The 25,636-nt window shown below is 46.7% G+C and overlaps 1 protein-coding gene across 2 annotated transcripts in view; it reads left to right on the top strand.

Annotated features, from left to right (window-relative positions):
• The window catches only part of Rxrg (retinoid X receptor gamma), a 44,916-nt gene that overhangs the window by 2,145 nt on the left and 17,135 nt on the right, over positions 1 to 25,636 (top strand). The window contains exon 2 of one of the 2 annotated variants that reach the window (XM_028864356.2): positions 15,816 to 16,063. In XM_028864356.2, coding sequence (XP_028720189.1) covers positions 15,816 to 16,063 — 248 coding nt within the window. Of the gene's footprint in view, positions 1 to 15,815; positions 16,064 to 19,274; positions 19,512 to 25,636 lie in introns of those variants that run through there. The other variant, XM_028864357.2, reaches the window with a different exon arrangement.

Below are 25,636 nucleotides of genomic sequence, written 5' to 3'. Positions count from 1 at the left end.
ACAAACAGAAACACACACACACACACACACACACACACACACACACACACACACACACAGAGAGAGAGAGAGAGAGAGAGACAGACAGACAGACAGACAGACAGACAGACAGACAGAATGAGATTCTTGGCTTTGGTCCTTAATTTTTCATCATTTATTCGTGTGATCTCTGGCAAGCTACTGAACCTCTCTAGACCTTCTCATCTTCAATCTCTAAAGTGGGATTTGTAATCTCATTCTTAGAGTTTTGTTTTGAGAATTCATGAGATAGCTAGCCCATGAAAAAAAGTATAGTCTGTACATTTGGTACCAGATACAAATTAATATTTCCATCCCTCCCATTTTGCTCAGAAGCCAACATGCAAATCAATTTAAATACCAGATATTACTGTAGAAGAATGAATTGGGGATCTGGAAAAAATGTACAGCTAAATCTGCAAAAACCCACACATTTTGCTGACTTCAACTTTAATAAATGTGGAGGCTGCAGTATTTAGTGTAATTGTTATATCAGATCTGATATAACACGGGAAAGGGTTGTTTGAATGCTTGCTTCTTATGACGCTTTTTGTTGTCATCCCTAAGGAAGGAACGACTTACTTTGCTTGGTTCTGTGCATGTTTTCTACTTTCTTTGCATGAGCCAGTTAAGAGGAGGTCTACGCTCAGAGCCAAAGGACTCTGGCTCTTCTGTCCTAAGAACCTGCTATGCAGGAGGGGGATCCGACTGCAGGCCCGGGAACCCTGGGGACATCACCTGCAGCCACCATGCCTCTGACTTCCTAAGGACAGTGCGGGATGACTCCTGCCTGTGCACATATTAGCAAATGGAACCACAGAAGGTTCTGGGGTCCTGTAAGAATCTCTAGGGCAGCAGCAATATCACTGTCGGAGAGTAACACTCCTGTCTGGGCCATGCTTATGATGTGGCTGAAGGCCAGTGCCCATAGGGACCTGCAAAGTGCCCACTCTCGGGCTTGGACTCTGCCCTGGATGGTAGGAGAATGGTTTTCTCCTTCTTGGCTAAGTGTTGGATTTGCCAACTGAACAGGAAAAGATTTATTATCCCAGTATGCTTCCCATTGAAGATTCAAGACAAAGCTTGTGATACCCCCATCTAATTGTGCGGTAATCCCAGGGAAGAGAAGGGGCAGAGGGTGCCAGGGGCCAGCTGTCAGTGTGAGTGCTCGGCTGGGGCCAGCCCAGCAGCCAGCAGGCTCGCTGACGCTGACGCTGGCCGCTCTTCTATTTTTTTTAGAGAAGAGTAACTGAAGGCTTTGGGGAGCTAAAGGACCCTCACAGCTAGAAATGATACAGCTGGCCCTTAAAGTCAGGCTGCAGGTGCGTGCTCTGCAGAGCGGCCGGCGCACAGCTTTTGAAGCTGGCAGCACACTTACTTTGCAAAGATAGGGGCAGCAGTCCACCTCACTCCAGCCTTGAGCTGATCACAGTGGCCTGGCCCTTGAGAAATAAACTGCAGGATAGCTTATGACCAGCAGTGGCCTCTGGGGCATCAGCTGGTGGCTTCTTAGGGACTTCCTGAGTTTTAAGAGTCCTGCCCACCTGACCTGGCTTTGGCGTAGAAACTGCCCCCTTTCAACTTGAGAATAGCCGTAGAGGAGAGTCATGTTGGCAGTGTGTGTGTATGTATGCATACACACATGTGTGTATTTTCCAGAACATATTTTTTCCTCCGCCGCCGATGTGTGGGTGGCTAATTGAACGCTACCATGGGCGTAAGTGGTTAGGGCTTGTGTAGGAAGAAATAACTGTTTATGAGATGTAGGAAGGAATATATTTAGGATAAACTATTTTCTGAAACATTTACAATATTAAAAAGAGGTAGATGGATCAATAGCAACCAAGAGAAGAAACTACACAAAGAGAAATCTTTGACTTCCCCCAAGGTATATAGCGTCTGAGTCTGCTGAGAGCTGGGCCTTTAGCCCTGGGTGTTTGATGCCAAGGCTACTAAAGGAAGCTGCTGTTTTCCTTTCTGGTGCTTAAGTGCATGACACGGAGTTCAGGAAATGCAAGACATTTATTTTTTTCTAGAATTCCTGGGCTTGGGTGGCTCTCATGAGATGGATCCAATCCTCGCTCAGTCGTCCTCACAAGAGTGGAGGTAATAGTGAGCATTTACTAGGCACTTACTGTGTGCCAGGCACTTTCTGGGGTACTACATGTACGTATATGTTAGTGTTCTCTGGGATCCTTGGAGGTAAGATACTACGATCATTTTTCCCCCATTTTGCAGACAGGAAAGCAGAAACCTAGAGAGCTTGAGCAAACTGTCCAAGGTCATCCTGCCAGTAAGGAGCAGAGGCCAGGCAGGATGGGAGTCCAGGTGGCTCAAGCCAGGGCTAAGGAGCTCAGCCTTCCACTGTGTGGCCACGCCCAGGGCCAGAGGGAGGGTGGGGTAGGAGGTAGGAAGGAGTCCCAGAAATGAAATGGGTAAGTTACTTGTAAGAACAACTTACATCCCTATTTTTTATTGTTTAGAACTTAGGGTTCCTAGCACTTACTTTTTCTCTTTTGAATCATTGTAGCCAAAGAATAAAATATCTTTGGGAGGAGGCAGGTGACAAGACAAAGGTTAATCTTTTTATTTCCCCCTAGGTGGATCACATTTGATTTTAATAGGTGCTGGAATTTCCCATTCTGGGGCCGGGCTTGGCCGGACAGTAAGCAGCGTACACTTTTACAGGCCACACTGCATCTGCGAGAGGTGCTCACGGGAACCCTTGCGGTGAGAGACAGCTACAGATGTGGCTGTGCTCCAGCAGGGCTGCTGGTCCCTAGGGGATTTCTCGGGAGAAGTTTTATTACCATTTCTGATGGTCCTTTCTGTTAGTTGTGATTCCCAACACCCTGGCTGTAAAACACGTTTCTTCTGAGGTTTCTCTGTCACGGACGCTGAGTTCTCACAGTCGGACAGCATCCCTTAGGTCATCTGTCCCGACGGTCCAGTGACTGTTGGAGATACTTAGGAAAGCACATGTAGCTTGGCTAGGGTGTAGGGATGGATGTCACCTTCAGACTCGTTGTCGCAGTCCCATCGGAGCAACCCTGAGTAGGCAGGAAGAGGAACAGGAGCATACAGCTCAGCCGCAGGGTCCTCCCCTTCCCTGCTATCCACTTCGAATGGGTGAACATTGACCTACAGTTGTAGGTTAGGTTTTTTGTTTTTTTTGGGGTGGGGCATGGAAAATTATAAATGCTCTATAGAAGTCGGTTCCTCTTTCTACACAACATTTGGAGGCTGGCATTAAATGTGACTGGAATTCTGTGTACCCTCTCACCCCCACCCTTCTTATAAGAGGGATATCTGTCTTCATTTTACATATCAATCACAGATCCCCCTCTCCTCCCTCCTCCTGCCCCTCCAGCCTTCCTCCTCAACCTACCCCCCATTCCCTCCTCCAACAAGGCAAGGTCTCCCATGAGGAGTCAGCAGAGCCTGGTCCATTCAGTAGGGGCAAGTCTAAGTGCATCCCTGCCCCCCCTCATCAAGGCTGTGTGAGGTGTCCCACGTCATAGGTAGTGGGCTCCAAAAGGCCAGCTCATGCACCAGGGACGGGTCCTGATCCTACTGCCAGGGGCCCCTTAAGCAGGTCCAGCTACACAACTGTCTCTCTTATGCAGAGGGCCTAGTCCAGTCCCATGCAGTCTTCACAGCTGTTGGTCTAAAGTTCATGAGTTCCCACTAGTTTGGTTTGGTTGTTTCTGTAGGTTTCCCCACCATGATCTTGATGCCCCTTTGCTCATAGAATCCCTCTTCTCTCTTTTCGACTGGACTCCTGGAGCTCGGCCTGGTGCTTGGCTGTGGATCTCTGCATCTGCTTCCATCAGTTACTGGATGAAGGCTCTATGATGACAGTCAGGGTGCTCACTGGGGATGTCTGTCTTAAAGTATCAGACTGTGCACTGGGACATGCTGAAGTAAACATGACCTGGATTTGATTCCTGGAAAAGCACAGGTTTCAGACAGTCACAGGTTAGCATGTCATTCCAGGGCAGGTGCTCAGGAGGCTGCTGTGATCGGAGACCTCCTACCCCTGCTCTTCCAGAGCCCTTTGCACCAGGGCAGGGACCTTGCCCACTCCTGTTTTCTCACCTTTGAATTAAAGAGCCCCCGGTTGCCCTTGTCAGCTGCTGTGTCTAGAAGAGGGCAGGGGGTGTGCACAGTAAGGGTTTCCAGGTTCAAGGTCAACTCAAGCTCCTGTTAGGATTTCAGAATTAATATTTGAACTCTAAAAATGGAAAAGACTGTGATCTTTAAATCAAAAGAACATTTACGAGAAGTTAGAAGACTGGCCAGCAAAGTGCTTAATAAATATTTTAGGCTGTTTGCTTGAGTTTCATTTCTGGGACTCAAGATCTTTGTCTCTCTTTTGCATCTTACTAGTCATGAGTGTGAATGGGAAGCAGCCTCATGGAGGCCTTGGGGGTCAGAGTACCTGTGTTCTCTCAGCTCCGGCAATGAAGAGAGCAGAGCAGAAGTCAGAGAGCAGCGAAGTAGTTCCCTGGACCGATGAGAGGATGCTTGCTCATTCGTTCGTTCGTTCATTCATTCATTCATTCATTCATTCAACTTAAGGGCTAAAAACCTGGTGTGTGTAGGACCTGTCCCCCGATGGCCTCTTGGAGTATACACACGGGCTCCAAATCCTTGAAAATGTTTGAGGCTCCATTGTTTCTGGAAATTTCTCTTAGGCTGAGTTTAAATGTATAAATCTGAAAAATTCAGGTATTTAGAACCCAAGAACAGATGAAGCCGAGGGTAACATTATATAGAAGTATATTTCCTGTAATGTAAGATGACTGCAGTCTTTGGAGAAGGCTATCCTTATTCAGAGGCTGAGAGAACCTGAACAACCCAGAGAGCTAAAGGCCATGGGCAGAACTAATGTTCAGAGACCTCAGCGATGAAAAGTTATTCGGTGGCACCCTCAGCACCTGCCTCAGACTCCCGTTGGTACACGGTCAGAAGGGCTCATAGAATACATGGTACCAGAATATGGACCTGGCTTGTGGGATAGACAGTTTTGTTGTTAGTGGGATCCCCTGGTACCCCCTGGACCAACCAGGCTTATATTTATTTGGTCCTGAGTGGGAAAGCAGTGTGTGAGTAAAACTATCCAAAGAGAGGCAGACAAACACGGTGTGAGGTTAGACCCCAACTCTAAGGTATATACAGCACTGACTACAGTAATTCACAACAAGCCCTCTTGAAAGAGCCACGTTGTCATCAGGAACCTCTGTTTGCTGATCTGCCTAATGGGGATAAGTCTCACCTTACAAACAGCCCTGTACCAGACTATAGCTGGAAAGAAACAGACAGTGGCCTCAAGGGGGAACGGTTTCATCTCAAAGGTTTGTCATGGAGCCTAGCACAGAGCACTCAAAAATGGTTTTTGAAAAAGTCAATAGTTGCTATGGAAATAGCAGCATAGATTCACAAAGAACCTCACGGTGATAGGCATCATTTAGTGGGCACGATATGCTTGGTTTGAGGATCAGAAGACCTGGGGCTTTGCCTGGTGTGGCCCTGAGCAGAGCCATCTCTGAGCTCATTCCCCCTTTAATAAACCAAGGTAGTTCTTGAAATCTTGTAAGTCTGATTCCTAATCAAAAGCAATATAGTCTTATTAATTTATGAGATAATAAATTAAGAAAGATGATAGGGTGCTGGGAGGATGGCCCAGGGGGTAAAAGCACTTTCTGAATGAGTGTGAGGATGTGAGCTGGAATCCTCAGAAGCCACTGGAACACAGAGAGTCTCTACCTGGAGATGGGAGGCGGAGCCAGGAGAGGGAGGCGGAGCCAGGAGAGGGAGGCGGAGCCAGGAGAGGAAGCCCTTGGGTGAGCCAGCCTAGCAAAACTAACTTAACCAACACCACTATCACCACCACCAAAGAGAACTTGTCTACACAAGGTGAAGTTGAAGACTAACACTTGAGGTTGTTGTCTGGCCTCCACACACATGTGCCTTGGCACACTCATGCCTGCATCCACACACGAGAATCTGTATACATTCACAAGTAATAAACATTAGAAAAAAACTAATCACGGTATGGACTGGTTTGTATTTGCTGATTTACAAAAAATTAAAGAAGGTTTGCTAAGCAAATAAGCTGGTGAGAGAAGCGCTGAGCCTATTTAGGATACATCTGTTTTCAAGCAATTTAAAAAGCATAGTCGGAATGTCATTAGCATATTAACGGGGTGTTAATTACAAAAGAGTCTTTTAAAGCAGGTTTTATAGAATCCCACTTAGTAACCATTAGCTTACGGTACTTGAAACACAAACTATTCACGTGTGTTACTTAGAAGTAATAAAATTGTAATTTAAAAGTAATCTGCCAACTTGTCAGGAATTTAAACTGATTTTCCTCTCAATTGATCCAAATGAGTGAGGTTTTGCTATAATTATATATAATGCTGGTAATAATGAGGCTGATTATCAATCTTTCTCTGCTTTTCACCACTCCATCATCACAGATTTTAGGGTGGGAGTGGAGGGAGTCGGGAGGAATGGGGGACGGGGAGGGAAAGTGGAGGAAAAAGAAGAGATGAAAAAAAAAAGCACACACCTCCCCACCACCCCTTTGAAGCCCTGGAAGACGCCACCACACAGCCTCTTCCTGAACTGTGCGGGGCTAGCAGAGCTCCCTCAGTGGCTGGGAAAGGCTGTCTGCCTCTGCAGATCACCACCAGTGCATCATTCCGGCCTCGCCCTTACTTCCCCCTCAGTGATTGTGGACATGCACAGGACTGAGCAACCCCAGAGGCAGAAGCAGGGTCATTTCTCCATGTTTTCCATTCTGGACAAGTTCTTCTCATTAAAAAAAAAAAAAAAAAAAAATCCAGGAAAGGCTTCGGCTGCAGAGGAGGCTCCCTCCCTCTCTGGACTTGCTTCTAGGTGGGCTCCCCATCCGGGGAGTCTTGTTTCTAATACCTTGTTTTCCACACCTGTTAAGATATCCAGCTCTGTTCCAGTTTAATGGGTATAAAAATATATATCATTCCATCCAGCCCAGATATTGATGTGAAAGTCCTTTGGAAAATGCCAATAATGATTCAAGTATAGAAGAGATAGCTTAGCAAATCCTAGTGCAGGATGGCTATCCATGGAAGGTTGTGTGGGGCAGGAGTCCTGCAGAAGGGAACCATAGCTGGGGTTTGGACTATGAAGGGCTGGACTCAGGACTAGGAGGTCCTGTTAGAAGGATTCAGAGTCAGGATCCTGAGAGAGGCTAAGAGCCAAATCAAGAAGAAAGAGGCGGGAAGGACTGTCTCAGGAAATTGCCAGGAGCTACTGTTGTACAACCAGAGGCACTGGGATTAGAGTCGAGTGCTGGTGCCTTCCATGGTCTCAAATGCCTTGTCCCCTTATGTAAGTTGTTTGATCCCAGTCTCCCAGGTTTCACATCAGCACAAGCAGGGACAGTAAGAGTGCCAGCCTCAAAGTATACGACCCACGTGCATGAGAGTATCACAAATGACCCCCGTCGGTTCCTGTAATGAATATGTACCAATAATTTTTTTTTTTTTTAAAAGTACCAGCCTCCAAGGGTTGTTGGCATGAGGTGAGTTAATATATGTAAAGTGTTGCGAACTCTGTCTGGCTCATGGCAGTCCCTCAATACTATTAGCTATTATTTTTATTCAGGAGAGGAGACAACACAAAAAGTGTCAGTTAAAGCCCTTCCTAAGGCAGTCCCCTGCCGAACTGGCTCAGCAGCCTGCCAGTGTGTTCAGAGCCAAGTAGGGAAAGGATGTGTAAGTTTTCCTTAAACAAAGAACAAGCCAGGCATCGACTATTGTGATTGTCAGCTTAGGCACAACGTCTTTCTACTGGATGAAAGGAGGGAGACTCGGGTGTGGGATGGTCCCCACCGTGGGAGAAACCAGGGTGGGACAGGGCCCCAGGATGCTCCCCCTCGCCCCAACTTATTGTGGAGACTCCAGTTCTGAGAAACTGTCCCCTTCCCCACGGGTGGGCATTAGCCACTATCAATGGCTCGTGACACGTCTCCTTGCCCTCCTGAAGAGGGTTGCCAGTGGGAAAACAAACTCTCCACCCTGGCACAGCAGCAAAGGGGTGGACCCGCCAGGCCGTTTGCTCCCTTGTCTGGCCAGTCAGAAAGACTACAGGCTTGACATTTCACTTTCATTGGCGGAGGATCGGTTGCTAAGCAACTCCTTACCTTGGTAAGAATTCTGTACATCTCAGTACTTCTCAACAAGTATCTGTCTCTTTCTCTTCTTCTCTCTATTTTCTGTTCCTCCCACCCCCCTCTTGTAATACGCACACACTTCATTTGTTGTTTAGAGATTCCACAGGTTTTGGTTTTGATAACTGTCAGGAACATTGTTTCTTATGCAAATAACTTCTGTTGCTGTATTCTACATCTAGTTATATATAACAGTGAACAAATGCTCCACTAGTCAATAATTAGCCAACAAATACCACTTTGAGCACAGTGCTAGGAACCGTGGTGATTGTTTAGAGCAGGGGTGTCCAACCTTCCGACACGGTGGCGTGATGTCACGGTCTACAAATGTGCTTGTTCACATTCACGGTTAGTCCAGGTGCATGTGGCCCATGCTGGCTGGACAAGCAAAGGGGTGGCTGACCAATGGTCACCAGGAATTCTGAAGGGAAGTCATCCAGGGGACCTGTGTGCCAGACGGGATGATGAGATGATATGAGGGGACCTAAGGATGGCACTGGGGTAGCTGGGGTGACAGAAGAGCACTTTAGGCTGTTTTTGAGCCAGTCATTTAGAAAATCCAATATTAAAAACCCCGGTGTGCCTGTGTAGGTGTTTCTAGATGAACCCTTGCCTGAGCGTTCACTGTTCACTTGAATCCACATTTTAGTGCTAGATACAGAACCCAAGGCCTTATGCACTGCAGACAAGTGCTGCCACTGAGCCACACTCCCCACGGCCCTTTGATCTTTCCCAGACTAGTCTTCTGTGACTCTCACATACAGTCCGTTCCCCACACTCCCTACAGAGTAGTAAGCTTTCCAGCGGCTGCCACTGGGCCAGGGATCTCAGGCATTCTCTCGCATTCGCTGAGGCAGGCACGGTTGTCTCGGTCCACACAGTTCCACAGAGAAGTTCAACAGATCTTGGGACGTAAGAAGAGGGAGAGACCCGGGAGCAGGCACACATGGAGGACACAGCAAGGAGGGTACCTGTGGTGGTATTGTGTTCACCAAAATATTGTGTACTCTAATAAAAATATCTGGGGTCAGAGAACAGACAGCCACTAGATACAAAGGCTAGAAAATGGTGGCACTCACACCTTTAATCCTAGCATTCCAGAGATAGAAATCCCTCTGGATCTCTGTGAGTTCAAGGCCACATTGGAAATAGCCAAGCATGGTGACCACACCTTTAATCCCAAGAAGCAAGCCTTTAATCCCAGGGAGTGGTGGTAGATAGCAAAAAGATATACAAGGCGTGAGGACCAGAAACTAGAAGCATTTTGGCCTGGTTAAGCATTTAGCTGGTTGAGCATGTGGCTGGTTAAGCTTCAGGCTTTCGAGCAGCAGTTCAGCTGAGAGCCATTGGGATGAGGACATAGAAGCTTCCAGTCTGAGGAAACAGGACCAGCTGAGGAACTGGCAAGGTGAGATAGCTGTGGCTTGTTCTGTCTCTCTGATCTACCAGCATGGACCCCAATAACTCTCCTCAGGTTTGATTTTATTAATAAGAACTTTTAAGATTCATGCTACATCTGGCGCCCAACGTTCGTGTTACGAATTCATGAAAAAGCTGTTTGCCTGTGGCCTTGTGAGCCCCAGCTCAGGCCCAAGCTACACTCAGTCAGTTGTGGTGGCACACACCGGTAAGATTTGCTGAAGGAGACAGAGGCAGTAGGATCCCGAGTTTGAGGCCGGCCTAGGAGGCTTGGGAGAAGCTTTGGCCCGGAATGAACCACAAACAGTGGTGGGACCATGGAGGCAGTGGCTACTGCTCCACGTTGCCAGCTCCTTCTCATCATGTTGGTGACTGCGATGCTGCTGCTACCAGGGACGAAGGGTTTACTGCTGCTGGTTCAGAGAAGAATTGCCAGGACCATCATGTTACAAGAAAGCATCGGCAAAGGTCAGTTTGGAAAAGTTTGGCAAGACAAATGGTGGGGAGAAATTGTTGTGAAGATTTTCTGTTCTAGAGAAGAATGTTCATGGTTCCGAGAGACAGACATTTATCAGACTATGATTGCTCCAAACCACAGAGGAGGCAAAAAAAAAAAAAAAAGTCTGCAGGAAACCATGACCATGCCTAACAGTGGCTTTGAAATCTTCAAAAGGACTATGGTAAAACCATTAAGCTGATTAACACCGAAAGATCGACTTTGGACTACAAACTGGTCAGGACAATTTCGAGATGGCTAGCTGAGATGATCCAGCCTGACAGACTACTTGAACAAGGACTTGAAACAAGCCCTGAACTTTCCTATTATGCAGAAACTAGACAAATGATACAGGACTTGATGATTAACCCAAAATTTTTCTTTTCAAGATTCCCTAAAGATATCTTCACCCCTAGAAAGCAAAAAGAAAAAGAGAATATAGATATGAGATAGATCATCGAATCTACTCTGAGAAAAAAGATAAAGAAATAATAGGATAAATAGGTAGATCATTGAATCTACACTGAAGAAAAAGGGGAAGATATAAAAATGACAAAAGGTAGACTACTGAATGTATTATGAATAGAAAAAAGAGAGAATATGGATATAATAAGATAAAAAGGGAGATTATGGAATCTACTTTTTAAAAGGAACTACTTGTTTTAAATAAGATAAGTAATGAAAATTTTTTGGTCTGAGTTTATCAGATGTTACTGGACTGGACATTGTTAATATATATAATGGAGTTTTTTGTCTTGATCTGTCAAATGTTAATGGACTAGACATTGTTAATGTAATCTTGACTGTTTTATTGCATATACTTATTGAAGATAGTTTTTCTTGTATTAGTTATAAGCTTTTTTAATTTTAGACAAAAAGAGAGGAGATGTGGTGGTATTGTGTTCACCAAAATATTGTGTACTCTAATAAAAATATCTGGGGTCAGAGAACAGACAGCCACTAGATACAAAGGCTAGGAAATGGTGGCACTCACACCTTTAATCCTAGCATTCCAGAGATAGAAATCCCTCTGGATCTCTGTGAGTTCAAGGCCACATTGGAAATAGCCAAGCATGGTGACCACACCTTTAATCCCAAGAAGCAAGCCTTTAATCCCAGGGAGTGGTGGTAGATAGCAAAAAGATATACAAGGCGTGAGGACCAGAAACTAGAAGCATTTTGGCCTGGTTAAGCATTTAGCTGGTTGAGCATGTGGCTGGTTAAGCTTCAGGCTTTCGAGCAGCAGTTCAGCTGAGAGCCATTGGGATGAGGACATAGAAGCTTCCAGTCTGAGGAAACAGGACCAGCTGAGGAACTGGCAAGGTGAGATAGCTGTGGCTTGTTCTGTCTCTCTGATCTACCAGCATGGACCCCAATAATTCTCCTCAGGTTTGATTTTATTAATAAGAACTTTTAAGATTCATGCTACAGGTACCTGCAACCCGAGGCGAGCCGGCTCAACACCACAACAGCATATGGATGCTGAACTTGCCATGCTCAGAACTCTGATGAAGTAAATTTTGGTTGCTTAGGAAAACGGAAGTCTACAATGGCTGAAAAAGTGGAGCCCAGAGGTCACCCTTGGGCATTTTTTCCACGTCCAAGCTTGTGTCTCTGCCTCTTTAGGATTATACCTGAGGCCACAGTGCTATAACACACTTCTGAAAGCGATAGTGTTCTTTCTGTATTCTACATATTCTTGCCATGGTTTGGGTTCCTGACAATACTCAGCATTTCAAACTATGCTTGCCAGACAGCCTGAAGGCCTAACCAAGTCCAGCTGGTGATGGCAGGCCCCCCTCAGCCAGTGGCTAACCACAGACCATTCCAGACCACCATCGCCTGTCCTTTCTCTCCAATGCCTGAAGGCTGTGCTCTGGGCATCACTCACAGAACAGAGCTAGCTGGAAGGATCATAGAGGCTACCAAGTACGAGTTCCCTGCTGGGAGAAATGAGGCCCATGAAAAGGAGACACTTTTCCTTGGCCTATTGTCAGGAAAGAAGGGGACCTCTTTAGGAATTTCCAACCGATAAGTCATTTTATTAAAAAAAAAAAAAAAAAAAGCTGCTGATTCAAGAAAGAAAATGAACCCAGTAAAATAGTTCAAGGGCATTTCTAGGCCTCTGGGCAGTTAGCATTTTGCAAATGATATAAGTTCAAGGTGCAGGGAGCCAGCAAGGTAGACAGGATGCAGAGGCAGGGTCCTCATTCAAAGTGAACCCAAGCAATCAGCTGTTCATCCCTGCTGCTATAACAAGGTACTTCAGTCTGGCTAATTCATAAATAATGACATTTTTTACTTATGATTCCTGAGACTTCAAAGTCCAAGATCAAAGCCCTGACAGACTCAGTGTCTAGTGAGCGCTGGTTTTCCCACTCCGATCATGATGCACTCCATGAATTCTGATCCTCTTGTGATGGAAGAATTGGAAAAGAGACAAATGCTGTTTCCTCACATGCAGAAGAGATTTTGGAAGGCTTCATAGCATTCTGAAGCTTTTTTCAGAAGGGCATTGATCCATTCATGAGGGTGCATCCTGAGGCGCTCTTCACCTCCTCAAACCTGGGGTTTGAGTCCCAGATGAGTTTTGGAGGGACATATTCAACCCACAGAAGAGTTCAATATCTTTGCTCAAAGCAAAACTACCATTTCTCAGATTTACTAGGTCATTGTGAGGGACAGAGTTCCAAAAAACATTTGTTCAAGATGCATTTGTCTCTTTGAGTTTGATTATATTTTGGAAAATCTGGTTATGACTCGTCTACCCCTTCTGGGTTCACTGACGCATCAGAAGTGAGCCACATTAATGGTTTCTAAAAGTAAAAATTGAATTTTTTTATTTGCTTGCGTGAGAGTGAGTGAGTGAGTGTGTGTGTGTGTGTGTGTGTGTGTGTGTGTGTGTGTGTGTGTGTGTGCTTATCTGTTGCATACATGTGACATGGCATGTGGGAGATCATGACCTACGGAGTTAGTTCTCTCCTACTATGTGAGTCCTGGACAAGATGCTCAGGTCATCAGATTTGGCAGCAGGTGCCCTTACCCACTGAGCCACCTTGCTGGCCCTGTGCACCTCTAAGACAATAACTGGGCATGCACACTGTTTCAGTCCATCTCAACAAAGAAGCTCTCCCACCACTGCAGTTCACAGTCAAATCACCTTCATTTTCACTAGTGGCAGTAACAATAGGCTTTGATTTTCAAATTGTTTGCATGTTACCATCTCAGTTGTCTATGAAACAACTTATACAGTCTCTAATATTTATTTCTATGTTGCTGTGCAGGTCAATCAATCCCTTCCTCCTTTCCTGCCTCTCTCCCTACCTCCTCCTCTTCTTTCTCCTCCTCCTCCTTCTTTTTTTTTTTGAGACAGGGTTTCTCTGTGTAGCTCTGACTGTCCTGGAACTTGCTTTGTACACACCAGGCTAGCATCTGGCTTTTCCCCCCCTCTTTTTGGGAAGGAGTCAATGTTCCTTAAAAATCATTTGATGCTGATTTTCAGTTTTATAGGGAGAATATACTTTGCATTTGGCGTATTTTTCCTTGACTGGTTCCCATGGCAATGAACCTGGAAGGAAGCAGCTTGAGGGATGAGGGTTTATTTTGGCTCAGGGTTCAGGGGATGCAGTCCATCATGATGGGGGAGGTGTTATAGCAGGACTAGCCTCTCTCTGTGGTGTGGGGCTGTTTGGACATATCCAAGCAGATCAGGAAGCAGAGAAGGGGGAAGGCCAGCATCCATCTGCCATTGTCCTTTGCCCCCTTTTATTCAGTTCAGAGCCCCCATCCATAGGGTTAAGATGCCTGCATTCAGGGTGGGTTTTCCCTCCTCAGTTAAACCTATCTGGAAACAGACTTGCCCAGGTGTGTCTCCTAGGTGATTCTAAATCCAGTCAGGTCGACAATGAAGATTAGCCATTATACTCGGTATTTCCCTAAAATCAATTTATTGCTTAAAAAAAAAGTTTGAATAATTCCCTTCCGAATGATAACTTTAGATAAAAGTGGGACATTGGGCCCAGGTGTGAGTGAGTGTGGGGTCTTGAGATTGTTCTCTTCAAGAAACAATAGTTTCCTCTTTATTTTTTGCCTTGCTTGCTTGCCTGCTTGCTTGCTTGATTGAATGTGTGTGTGTGTGTGTGTGTGTGTGTGTGTGTGTGTGTGTGTGTGTAGATGCATGAATGCACATGCCACCGTGCATGTATGGGAGTCAGAGGACAGCTTGTGGGGGCCGGTCCTCTCCTTCCACTGTGTGGGTTCCAGGGTTGGAACTTCAGTCTCTAGACCTGGCGGTTGCTGCCCTTACCCACTGAGCCATCTTGCCAGTCCCGGAGTAACTCCTTTCCTTAGGCAAACCTTAACTGAGGAAGAGGAAGAGCCAAGAGAAACTCCAGACAGACACGTTTAAGACCAATTCCACAGTGAATTTCTGATAACCCCCTGTTCAACCCCAGGACTTTGAGGGAGAGAGTTTTTCCTTACCTCCTAACATTAGCACTTACTGCTCAGGATTCTGCCTCGGACAGAGTGTGATTCACAGGAGGCGTTTGGAATTGGGCAGCTTCTCCTGCCGGCCATACTCACTAACCACTCAGCTTTCCTTCTGCTGAACTAAGGGCAGCAATTTTGCACTTTTCTTTGCATCTGGCCCTTCATATCAGCTGCACAGGAACCCGGGGCCACAGTTTTGGTGGTGGTGGGGTGCCCTTGCTAAGTTTTCTAGACTTGGGCGGTGGTGGCGCACGCCTTTAATCCCAGCACTCGGGGGGCAGAGGCAGGCGGATCTCTGTGAGTTCGAGGCCAGCCTGGTCTCCAAAGCGAGTTCCAGGAAAGGCGCACAGCTACACAGAGAAACCCTGTCTCGAAAAACCAAAAAAAAAAAAAAAAGTTTTCTAGACTGTTTTGCAGAGACTGGGTTTATAACCCTGCTGGAGAGAGTGGTTCAGGGTGGGCTCTCAAGGTGATGGGAGAGCACCCATCCATCTCTTGTCTTGTGTTAGTTACTAGCTACAGGAAACATGGGTTCAACTGAGCTGAGAAAAATAGTTAACGCTGATCACCCATGCTCTCAGAACCTCTTCCACAGGCACTCATGGCATGACACCCTATCCCCCGGAGGTGGGAGTGCTGTCTACAAGCCCATGCGCACTGGTCTGGCTGTGCTTACTGGGCTCCAGTACCCACAAAGCCACTTCAGTCATTCCAGTTTGCATCTGGGGGAGGGAGTGGGTGTTAGTCTTGCCTCAGTTCTCATAGCCATATGAACTTGAGGTAGCGGATCTTGGAAAAGCTTGGGCACCTGCTCACTCTGTTCCTCACATGGGCATTGGCTTACCCTTCCTGACTGACTGGCCCGGGACCCAGTCACAGAGGCCTGGGGACTTGTGAGCCATGCATTTGTTGTATTTGCTGTGCACCCCGTTCAGGCTGTGATGGATGCAGGGAGCAACTCAGAGAACTAAGGCATCAGTGACTCCCTCTTCTAGGCCGAGCTCTCTCCTCCGTGCACTTTGCTTGTCCGAGCAACTAGCATTTGTAGGAGTGGCCAAGAGGAGGGGAAGGATCCAGGAAAGAAAATCAGGGGTGGGTTAGGCCCCTGTCTCCACAGGAGCCCTGTTTTTACTTCCCTAACCCGTCATGACCTACGCTTTTCCTCCCCAGGCTCGCCTGGCCACACTGGCTCCACCTCCATGAGCCCATCAGCAGCCTTGCCCACAGGGAAGCCCATGGACAGCCACCCCAGCTACACGGACACCCCAGTGAGTGCCCCACGGACACTGAGTGCTGTGGGAACCCCCCTCAATGCCCTCGGTTCCCCGTACCGAGTCATCACTTCGGCCATGGGTCCACCCTCAGGAGCATTGGCAGCCCCTCCGGGAATCAACCTGGTGGCCCCGCCCAGCTCTCAGGTAGGTGTTCTTTCTCTCCAAGGTTCCTTTAGCCATCTTCAAGGCCTGAGGCTGCTCCTAGGGTAGACCACAGACCAGACCAAGAGCTTGAGCTGGAGCCATAGGCAGGCACTCACTGTGAGGTGTCTGAAGCAATTGGATTACCTCTGTAGACTGCTCTCCTTCAGGACCTCACTGTCTCTGCCTTCAGTCTGAGAAGGCCTGTGGACCTGACAGCAAAGCTTGTGGTCCGTGAGATTGTGGCTGGCCACAAGGGCGCTTCTCTCGTGGGCTTCCTGGATGTGATTTCATCATCTCTCTGGGGTGTTTGTAGACCCCTTCCATTTTTCTTATTTCATAATGAGTATCTAGAGCAGTGGTTCTCAACTTAAGGATTGCGACCCCTTTGAGGGCCCCATATCATATATCCTGCCTATTAGATATTTACGATATGATTCCTAACAGCAGCAATAACAATAACTTTATGGTTGGAAGTCACCACAACGTGAGGAACTGTATTAAAAGGGCACAGCCTTAGGAAGGTTGAGAACCTCTGAGCTAGCGGGTTGGAGAAATGGCTCCCCCAGCAAAGTGCTTGCCACGCAGGCATGAGGAACTAAGTTCGGATCCCCAACCCCCACAAGAAAAGCAGGGCACAGCATGCGCCTGTGATCCTAGTGCTGAGAAGGTAGAGACAGGAGGATCCATGAGGGCTTCCTGGCCACTCATGTCAACCTCTGGCCTCAATACACATGTGTGTATACATACATACATGCGTACTTATGTACACACACAGGAATGAGTATCTATGAGGAATGAGATGCCATATGCTTTTGTTAAAGGGAATATAGAAACGATCAGGGCAAGTCTTGGCTAAGCATTTTCAACTGAGAGGGAAAACAGGCAGGCACAGTGCATAGACAAATCTAGAACTAGGTATACATACGTCTATATTGTGCCTGAGACTAAGGGGAGTCAAGGAGAAACTAAAACCTGAATTCTAGGTGTTTCCTGATGCAGTGGAGAAAAGGTGTAGGCACAGCAGACCTGGATCACCGCTCTGTGGAGCTTCCAGGATGGCCAGCAGGCTTTGCCTTTCTTCTAAGATCGGCAGCTTTCCCCTCTTGGAGTGGTTGGCCACTGCTGTAATAGTGCTGTATAAAAATATAATCCCCAGGCTGGGGTGCTCCGTGATTAAGAGCACTTACTGCCCTTACAAATGACTTTGGTTTGGTACCAGTGCCCTTATGGTGGCTCACAATTGCCTGTAACTCCCCATTCAGGGGATTTAATGCCCTCCTCTGACCTCTGCAGACACTTCACAGATGGAAGAACAAGCATACATGCAGGCAGAACACACATGCACAAAAAATAAAAATTAATAAAATTCTTTAAAGAAAAGCAATCCCTAAGTCATCAAAGCTTGCAAAAACAAGTATTTACCTTCCACTTGAAGATGCCCCTGCTTCATATGGGCCTAACATGCTAGCAGGACTTTGTCCTTTGTGTCTTAGGCTAAAGGATCAAGAGCTGACTAGGAGATAGTTCTTCATGGTCTGTCCACAAAAGTGCTCTCTTAGTTTCTTTTCCTGTTACTGTGATAAAATTCCCTGACAGAAACAACTTAGGGGAGGAAGGGTCTGTTCTGGCTCATCGTTCTGGGTGACAGTCCAAAATTGTAGGGAGGTGAGACTGCTTGCGGGTCACATTATAGCCATAGTCGAGAATCTGAGAACGGCATTGCCTTCAAGCTAGTGCTCGGCTCACTTTCTCCGCCATTACACAGTCCAGTAACCATGTAATAGTGCTCTGCCTAGGGGACAGTGCCACCCATAGTGGGCAGGTCTTCTCATCTCAACACAATCAAGATCATCCCCCATAGACATCATGGCCAAAGAACACCATAAAGATGATTTTATCTTTGGTGGGTGGGGAAATAGGTTGTGCCTGTTCTAGTAGGAATTACTACAAGGGCAATGCACCAAGGAGATGGAGCATTTTAGAAGTGGAGATTTAGGAGCAATAATCCCATTTACTATACCTTCCTTTCTCTCTGCAAACAGCCAGCACGTCCCACTGTAGCAGGGATCCTAATTGATCTTAATGATAAAAACCCAGAGTCAATAGCAGGGTGAAAACTGAAAGATCAGAGAAACCGAGCAGCCAGCCACTAGAGAGACTTCTTACCTCTACCGAATCCTCAGCCTGAAAGGGCGGAGCTCCTGTTTCCACCCCAACCTTATCACTTCCTCTCTCCAACCAGCCATATCACTTGCTGGTTCCTCCTCCCAAGTGCTGAGATTACAGGTGTGAGCCACCACTGCCTGGCCTCCAATGGCTAGCTCCGCACTCTGATCTCCAGGCAAGCTTTATCTGTGAGAGCACAAACAAAATATCACCACACCACACCCCCTCCGTCTGCATACTTGCAGGGCAAGGGGCAGCACTGGTAGTCTTTATGATGCTCAGCTTGTCTGTATAAACATTATTATGAACATTTCTATGACAGTGTTTTTGATGAGGCTGACATTTATAGGTTTCTCATGGGTAGAATGAGTAATCCAATGTGCCTACCCTGCTTTGGACAGTTATCATCCAATCACCTGATGGTCAAATTAGAAAAAAGTTCTTTCCTGGCCCAAAACACGAGGTAGATAGCTACTGAGGGAGACTATCTGAGGTTGACTTCTGGTCTCCACATACAGGAAAACACACACACACACACACACACACACACACACACACACACAATTAGTAAGTTCACGAATAAATGCATACATAGTAAAAACTGTGAAGACCTACAGTGCATGAATACTATTTGATTCCACCCTGTTTGGAGGTATGAAAGTGCAGTAAATGTAGCTGCACATTCAAAACAAACAAAAACCTAAGGAATAAACAAGACAGTTAAAAATAACAATCATCGTATCTGTGAAGACATATAAACCAGGGTAAGTCGGGAGAGTGGCAGGACCTGTGGGTAGGAAGCAGGCAGGCACTGTCTCTCTGAGGCTGCCCTTAGTAATCACAATGGAGACTTCTAACTAAGCCAAACCTGGCCAATAAATTCATCTTCAGAGCCGTGTGTCAGTCAGGGCCGCTATTCCTGGACCCTATGCCTGTACAGAGGGATCGGGGTTGAAAGGTCAGCTGAAAGCTTTGGTCCTGGCCAACTGGGCTGTGTGCAGAGGCTGGGCCAAGTTTGGCTCTGGTAGCTATATTAAGCTTGCCAAGCACTGGTGAAGCGGCCTCAGACAGCGAGCAGCGCTCTGGGCTTGGGCTCCGGAACCACACGCAGCAGCAGAACTTTGCCCAGTTAACCAGGTGACACACGGCAAAAGGGCTTGGTGCTAGCCACAGAGACGTAGACTCTGAGGCCTTCGGTAGGGATTGTTCCTACATCCTGCCTTCTCTGCTCAGCCCTGGGTCTGTGGGAGCTCGCCCCTGAAGCATGCTCTTTCTGTGACCTGTGAGTACAACTCGGGAGTGCTGGGGGGAGGAAGCGCTTGGTGCAGGAAAGCAGACAGGGTCTCCTGCTCTGCTCAGTTGTTATTCTCTTTGAACTCCTCTGAGTGCGCTCTGGGTTTTAGATCTTGAGGACCAAGGAGAACTGAGCTGGCATGGATTGGAAAGGACCGTGTGACCTTTCACAAACCACTTTAGCTCTTCTCTGTTTGAGTTTCATTTTCTCTACTGTGGGGCACAAATGCTTGCCCTGATTTTCCTAAGGGGATTTTAATGAATGTCAAAGGAGACAGGGAATTGAAAAATGCTTCTCGAGTTCTGTAATGCCCTGTGGCAGCCAGAGGGTACTATTATTGTTGTTGTTGTTATTATTCCTCCATGATGTATATTCTACAAACTGATCCTTGATTCAGGTACTCTGTTGCTGAAAGGCTCTAGAGAAGTTTGTTCCAACCAGTATTCACAGAACCATGCCCAATTCCAGGCACTAGAGATTATTTGTATGTATATGTATATATATATATATATATATATACACATATACATATATGCATAAACTAACACACACAATTTATATACATGACTGAATCACACACGTATATATATGAGTTATATATACATATATATGAATTATAAATACATATATTAATTATATATACATACATATACGTGAATCATATACACATGAATTATATACACATATATGTTACATATGAATTATACACAAATTATATATGCATATAGATATGAATCATAGATGTGAATTTTATATATGTATAGCTATATGATTCAGTCTCTTTTGGGAGCATCTTAGGAGAGGGAACAATTTTCAAATACCACATCTAGATCCGAGAGGGCATCTGAACACTTTTCATGTAGTCATTTAGGCTACAGATTTCAATGTGTGTGTGTTCGCGTGCGTGCTCATGCGTGTGTGCTAAGTGCTGTATATTTGTCAGTATGATTCTGTTGGACAGACTCTGAAAAGGTCCTACAGATATTTGGCCTCTCCCTCCTCTCTTTCCCCTACTGATCCCTACTGCCTGACCTGGATGCTATCCCTATTGATTTTTCTTTTTTCCTTTGGCTTGCTAATTTATTGACAATTGAGTTCTTAACCTCTCAAATGTTTGCATTTTTATAACAAATATTTTCATAAAACTGCAAATATTATAGTTGGAATAGGTCTAAAGATTATCCAATCTGATGATAAAGAGAAACCAAACTATAAAGTCTCCAAACAAAATTGTATTTGGAAGTTTAATACACATATCAATTAAAAAAAGACTGGTTAGCTGTGCATGGTGGTGCTCACCTGTAATACCAGTGCTTGGGAGGTAGAGGCAGGAGGATTATTTCAGAGCTAGCCTGCGATCCAGAGTGAGACTCTGTCTCAAGAAACAAATCAGTTTTGGCTAAAGCATGTTCAGAAGATAAGTAGCCTCAACTTTTTCATACCTAGGACACACACACACACACACACACACACACACACACACACACACACACCATTTGAAAAGCACTGATCTAGTCCAGAGATGAGGAAAACAAATTCTTCTGAGTGAAAGGACCTGGTCAATCCATAGTGAGGAAGAGTAAGGGCAGACCAGGATCCAGGTGGTGGGCCAGACCCATTACGGGATTAGAGGTGGGGTCTGCACCCCGGAGTAGGAACTGAACCCTGAGCCTGGCCTGGGTGGAATAACTGAGGCTGAAGGCGGCTCAGAAATGGCTCCAGATGTATCCAGGAGGCATCGACCACTCGCCGAATCTGCAAGGAGAAGATGAGCCAGTATGCGCCTGTCCCATTCTGAGGACACAGCCAGCCTGCGTGCAGTGGCTGGTCAGACCGCCTGCTGAGTTTCAGCTCTAAAGTGCCTCCTTCAGCAGAGCTGCCTCTAATGGAATGAGACAGCAAAGGTTCAGGGACTTGGGGGCCAGGCAGCTAATAGGTCTGTATTGACAACAGCTGCCTTCCATTCCCTGCACCGTTGTCTCAACCCACACAAACCCCAAGCCGGTCAGTCAGGGGGGTGGATGGAGGCGAGAACGTCAACTCACCTGTCCTGACCACTTGGTCCCACCGCCATTGGTTCACGAAGAAGCGATGTGGGAGAGAGAGGGGCTGCTGACTCGGAATGGGGAGGGAATGTGTAGAACGGCTCCGCTCCTTCCTGGGATCCCGGTCCAGGAGGGCGGGGCAGGAAACAGCAAGAGCAGGTGAGGACTCGGTGTCTCCTGCCAGCCCCAGCCAAGTACACAGTAGTGAAGAAGGATGACCTGGGACCCAGGAGCCCAGGCACCGAGCTCCGGGTATTAGACCTAGTGAGGTACTAACTGTGTCTTTTCCCATCCTTCCTCAGTCTGCTGCACCCCATGCTTCACCGAGGCTGAGTTTGAAGGCCATAATTCCTCTGCCCAAAATTTCTAGCGGCCCCTATTTGCCATCCTCCTAGCCGGGCCATCGAGTCTCCAAGGCTCTGCCTGTGCCCACCTCTCAATCTTATCTACCATCCACGTCTACCCCATGGGCACAGTTACCCCACAGGTTCTTGGGTTTCCCTTCAGGCCTTCACTCAAAGTCTTTGCCCATCATCAGCCCACCTACCTTCTACCAATTTGGGGGCAGGTTTTTATCCCCAAGTGCTGCCACCTCCAGGAAGTCCTCCCTGATCTCACAGAGTGTAATCTTTCCTTCCTGTCCTATCTCACCCAATTTCACTCGGCAATTCCTAGAGGCAGTGACTGCATCTTTTTGCTTACAGAACCTCTGAACAAAAGGAAAACCCACAGCAAGGCTGTTGTCTTCCTATGAGAAATAGGGGGCTATGGAGGTGACTCAGTGGGTAAGGGCACAGGATGGACAAGCATGAGGATCTGAGTTCAAATCCCCAGGACCCACATGAAAACTAGGTATGGTTGCCCGTGGGCCTGCAATCCCAGCCTTGTGTGAGATGGAGAAAGAAAGAGATCTGGGGCTTACTTGCTACCAGCCAAGCTCCAGGCTGAGCAAGAGACCCTGTCTCAAGAGAATAAAGGTGAATAATAGGACAGGATGCTTGGCATCTTTCTCTGGCCTCTACACACACACACACACACACACACACACACACACACACACACACACATACACACAGGTGTACACATCTGAAGAGTTCACATATGTATACCTTCTCATCCCTACACAGAATGAAAATAGGAAGACCTCTTTGGGTTGTTGTGAGGACTTTCAGTAGTAGTCAGCATTGATCTAGCTTCCCAGAGATGGTCATGTGCATTGATTACTCTTCTGTGGTCACTGCAGGATGCAGCTGCAGAGCTAAGGGATGAGGTGGGAGGCAGAGGGATGGTGGTGTCTTCTTGAGAGGATGATCCTTACTCCTAGGATCTTTCTTGTCCGCCTGAGGATTTAAGACAGAGCTGTGATCAGCTATAAGGCTCACTCTTTGGGCTCATCTGATGTAATAGCTTCCATTTTATGCATCCAAGTGTTGATTGATACGCTCTTGAAGCAGTTAGGAAAAGCTATCATGATTCTTTCCATGCCAGTGATTCTTTTTTTTTTTAATTTTATTTATTTTTATTTTGTGTGCATTGGTGTTTGTGGCTGCAATCTTGCTGAGCTTCTCCTGGCCTGGCTCCAGAGAGCAGCACCTAGCCCTAATCCATCCTTTGTTTAACCAATACCCTTTGTTTCTCTTATGTGAATCTTGTGAATCTTGTCTGAGAGTCTCCCAAGGATCAAAGGCTTATACAAAGCTTGGTTCAGGAAACCAGGAAAACCGTGGTACCTGGGAAATGGAGGAATTTGCACTTGGCATTTCATCTTCAGGAAGCTCCTTTCAGGTTGCTTTGAAGATATGGAAATTAACTGGCTAAACTGTAAATAGAGAGAAAATAAAAATGCCCTGGGTGAAGGGAAAGTGCTTCAGTCCTTAGAGGCTGGACACCCTGCAGTCATGAAAGGCTAGATTCATTCTTTTTTTTTTTTTTTTTGTTTTTCGAGACAGGGTTTCTCTGTGTAGCTTTGCGCCTTTCCTGGAACTCACTTGGTAGCCCAGGCTGGCCTCGAACTCACAGAGATCTGCCTGGCTCTGCCTCCCGAGTGCTGGGATTAAAGGCGTGCGCCACCACCGCCCGGCATCATTCTTAAGGTGCTTCTGAGTCTTCTTTCCATGGATCTGCATGAACCCACACACCTGTGCTACAGCAATCCTCGACAGGTGTTTTGTCTGCATATGTGTTTGTATGAGGGGTGTCGGATCCCCTGGAACTGGAGCTGCAGACAATTGTGAGCTGCCATTTGGGTGGTAGGAATTGAACCCGGGTCCTCTGGAAGAGCAGCCAGTGCTCATAACAACTGAGACATCTCTCCAGCCCTGCACCTTCTTCTTCTTCTTTTTTTTTTAGGAGGCAGAATTTCTCTGTGTAGCCCTGGCTGTCCCAGAACTTTTTCTGTAGACCAGGCTGGCCTCAAACTCACAGAGATCCGCCTGCCTCTGCCTCTCAAGTGCTGGGATTAAAGGCGGGTGCCACCACTGCCCTATGCCAGTGATTCTTACCTGTAAAGGTATATCAGTGTCATAAGTGATGTGATAGGAATCCTACTGCAAGATCAGTCCTTAGACCCGCCGCGTGAGAGCCTCCAGACACCGGCTGTGGGCATCATTTTCTCTTGAAGTTCCCAGGTGTAGACCTTGTCTATACTCTGCAGAAGCAGGATGAGATACTGGGCGTGGGCTCCAGAGAGCCTGGCTTAACCTCACATAAAAAGTGGAAAGGAATTCTTTCTTCCATCACACATTTTCATCCTTTATACAAATTAATGAAATATTCACAGCCTTTAGCCCAGAGCCTCTGTCTGTCTCCCATGCTCAATAAATATTTGCTTAGCGAATTGAAAGGCTAGTGATTGTAAGAGGAACCTTACTCGATGCTATTATAGGCTACATTTTATTGGTCTCTCTTCCTACACCAAAGTCCCAGAATAGGAGAGAAATCCTACCTCCGCTTCAGTGTGGACTTAGAGCTACATGGTTAGACAACATTATTAAAAGTTCATGAAGGTCACAGGAAATCAGTGTCAACCCTCAGATATTTTCTTGATGGTTCCAGCAGAAACACAGGTACAGCCTCATACTACTTCCCTTTCTTTCAAGCTGCTTGTGCATTGTGTGTGTGTGTGTGTGTGTGTGTGTGTGTGTGTGTGTGTGTGTTCACCTGTGTATGTGTGTGTTTGAAGACGCACATGCATGTGAGCTTGCCTACGGAGGTCAGGGGACAACTTCGGTTCTTTAAGTGCCATTCACATGTCTGTCTGTCCTTGCATTCTTCTTCCTCCCTCCTCCCGCTCCTCCCCCTCCTCCTCCTTCCCTTTTTTTGAGGCTGGTTGTTCACTGGCCTGGAACCTATTGATTTGTCTAGACTGGCCATCTTAGAGAGTCTCAGGGATCCACTTGTCTCCACTTCCCAAGCGCTGGGATTCTGGGCACATGCCACTACATTTTGGCTTTAAAAAAGAAGAAGATTCTATAGCTTCTCCTCAGGCCTCACATTCGCACAAGAAGTCCTTCACGGACGGAGCTGTCTCTCGAGTCCCTTTTTGTGTATATTCTGACTCCTCAAGGACACCAAACATTTTTGAGGACCAAGAGACAGACCTTTTAGGTTTTGTGTCTCCCTTTGCCCAGCTGAGAATGCTGCTGCATACCCCTGACTGGATGACTGCCTCAGATTTATTCAACTTGTTTTCTCTGGTGACCTCAAACACCGAGCTTCAACTACTTGGACACCTTAAGGGCATCAGGATAAGTGGGGAGGAAACGTTGACCTTTGACAAGGGATGGGGACCAGGGAAGTCAAGCTGACCTATTCAGACATCCATATATACCAGCTCCATGCTGTGGGAGGTGGGGGAGGAGGGGCTTACTAGGCACTGCAGAGACAAAGCATTGGGACTAGCATCTTCAGTGAGCTCCTAGAGAGGAGCGGCACACCAGCCCTTCTCTTCCATTTTTTCACGAACCCCTAAATATGCACTTTTATTTGCCTTTGTGTCTCAGAGCCCTGGGGAATGTCCAGCGATTGACTTGGATAGATTTGCATTTGGGGGTAGGTGGCTGGCTTTTA

The sequence above is a fragment of the Peromyscus leucopus genome, chromosome 15 (assembly GCF_004664715.2).
Source record: "Peromyscus leucopus breed LL Stock chromosome 15, UCI_PerLeu_2.1, whole genome shotgun sequence".
NCBI classification, from domain to species: domain Eukaryota; kingdom Metazoa; phylum Chordata; class Mammalia; order Rodentia; family Cricetidae; genus Peromyscus; species Peromyscus leucopus.
Note: the sequence above shows the minus strand (reverse complement) of the source record. Positions and strands in the feature narration are given on the sequence as shown.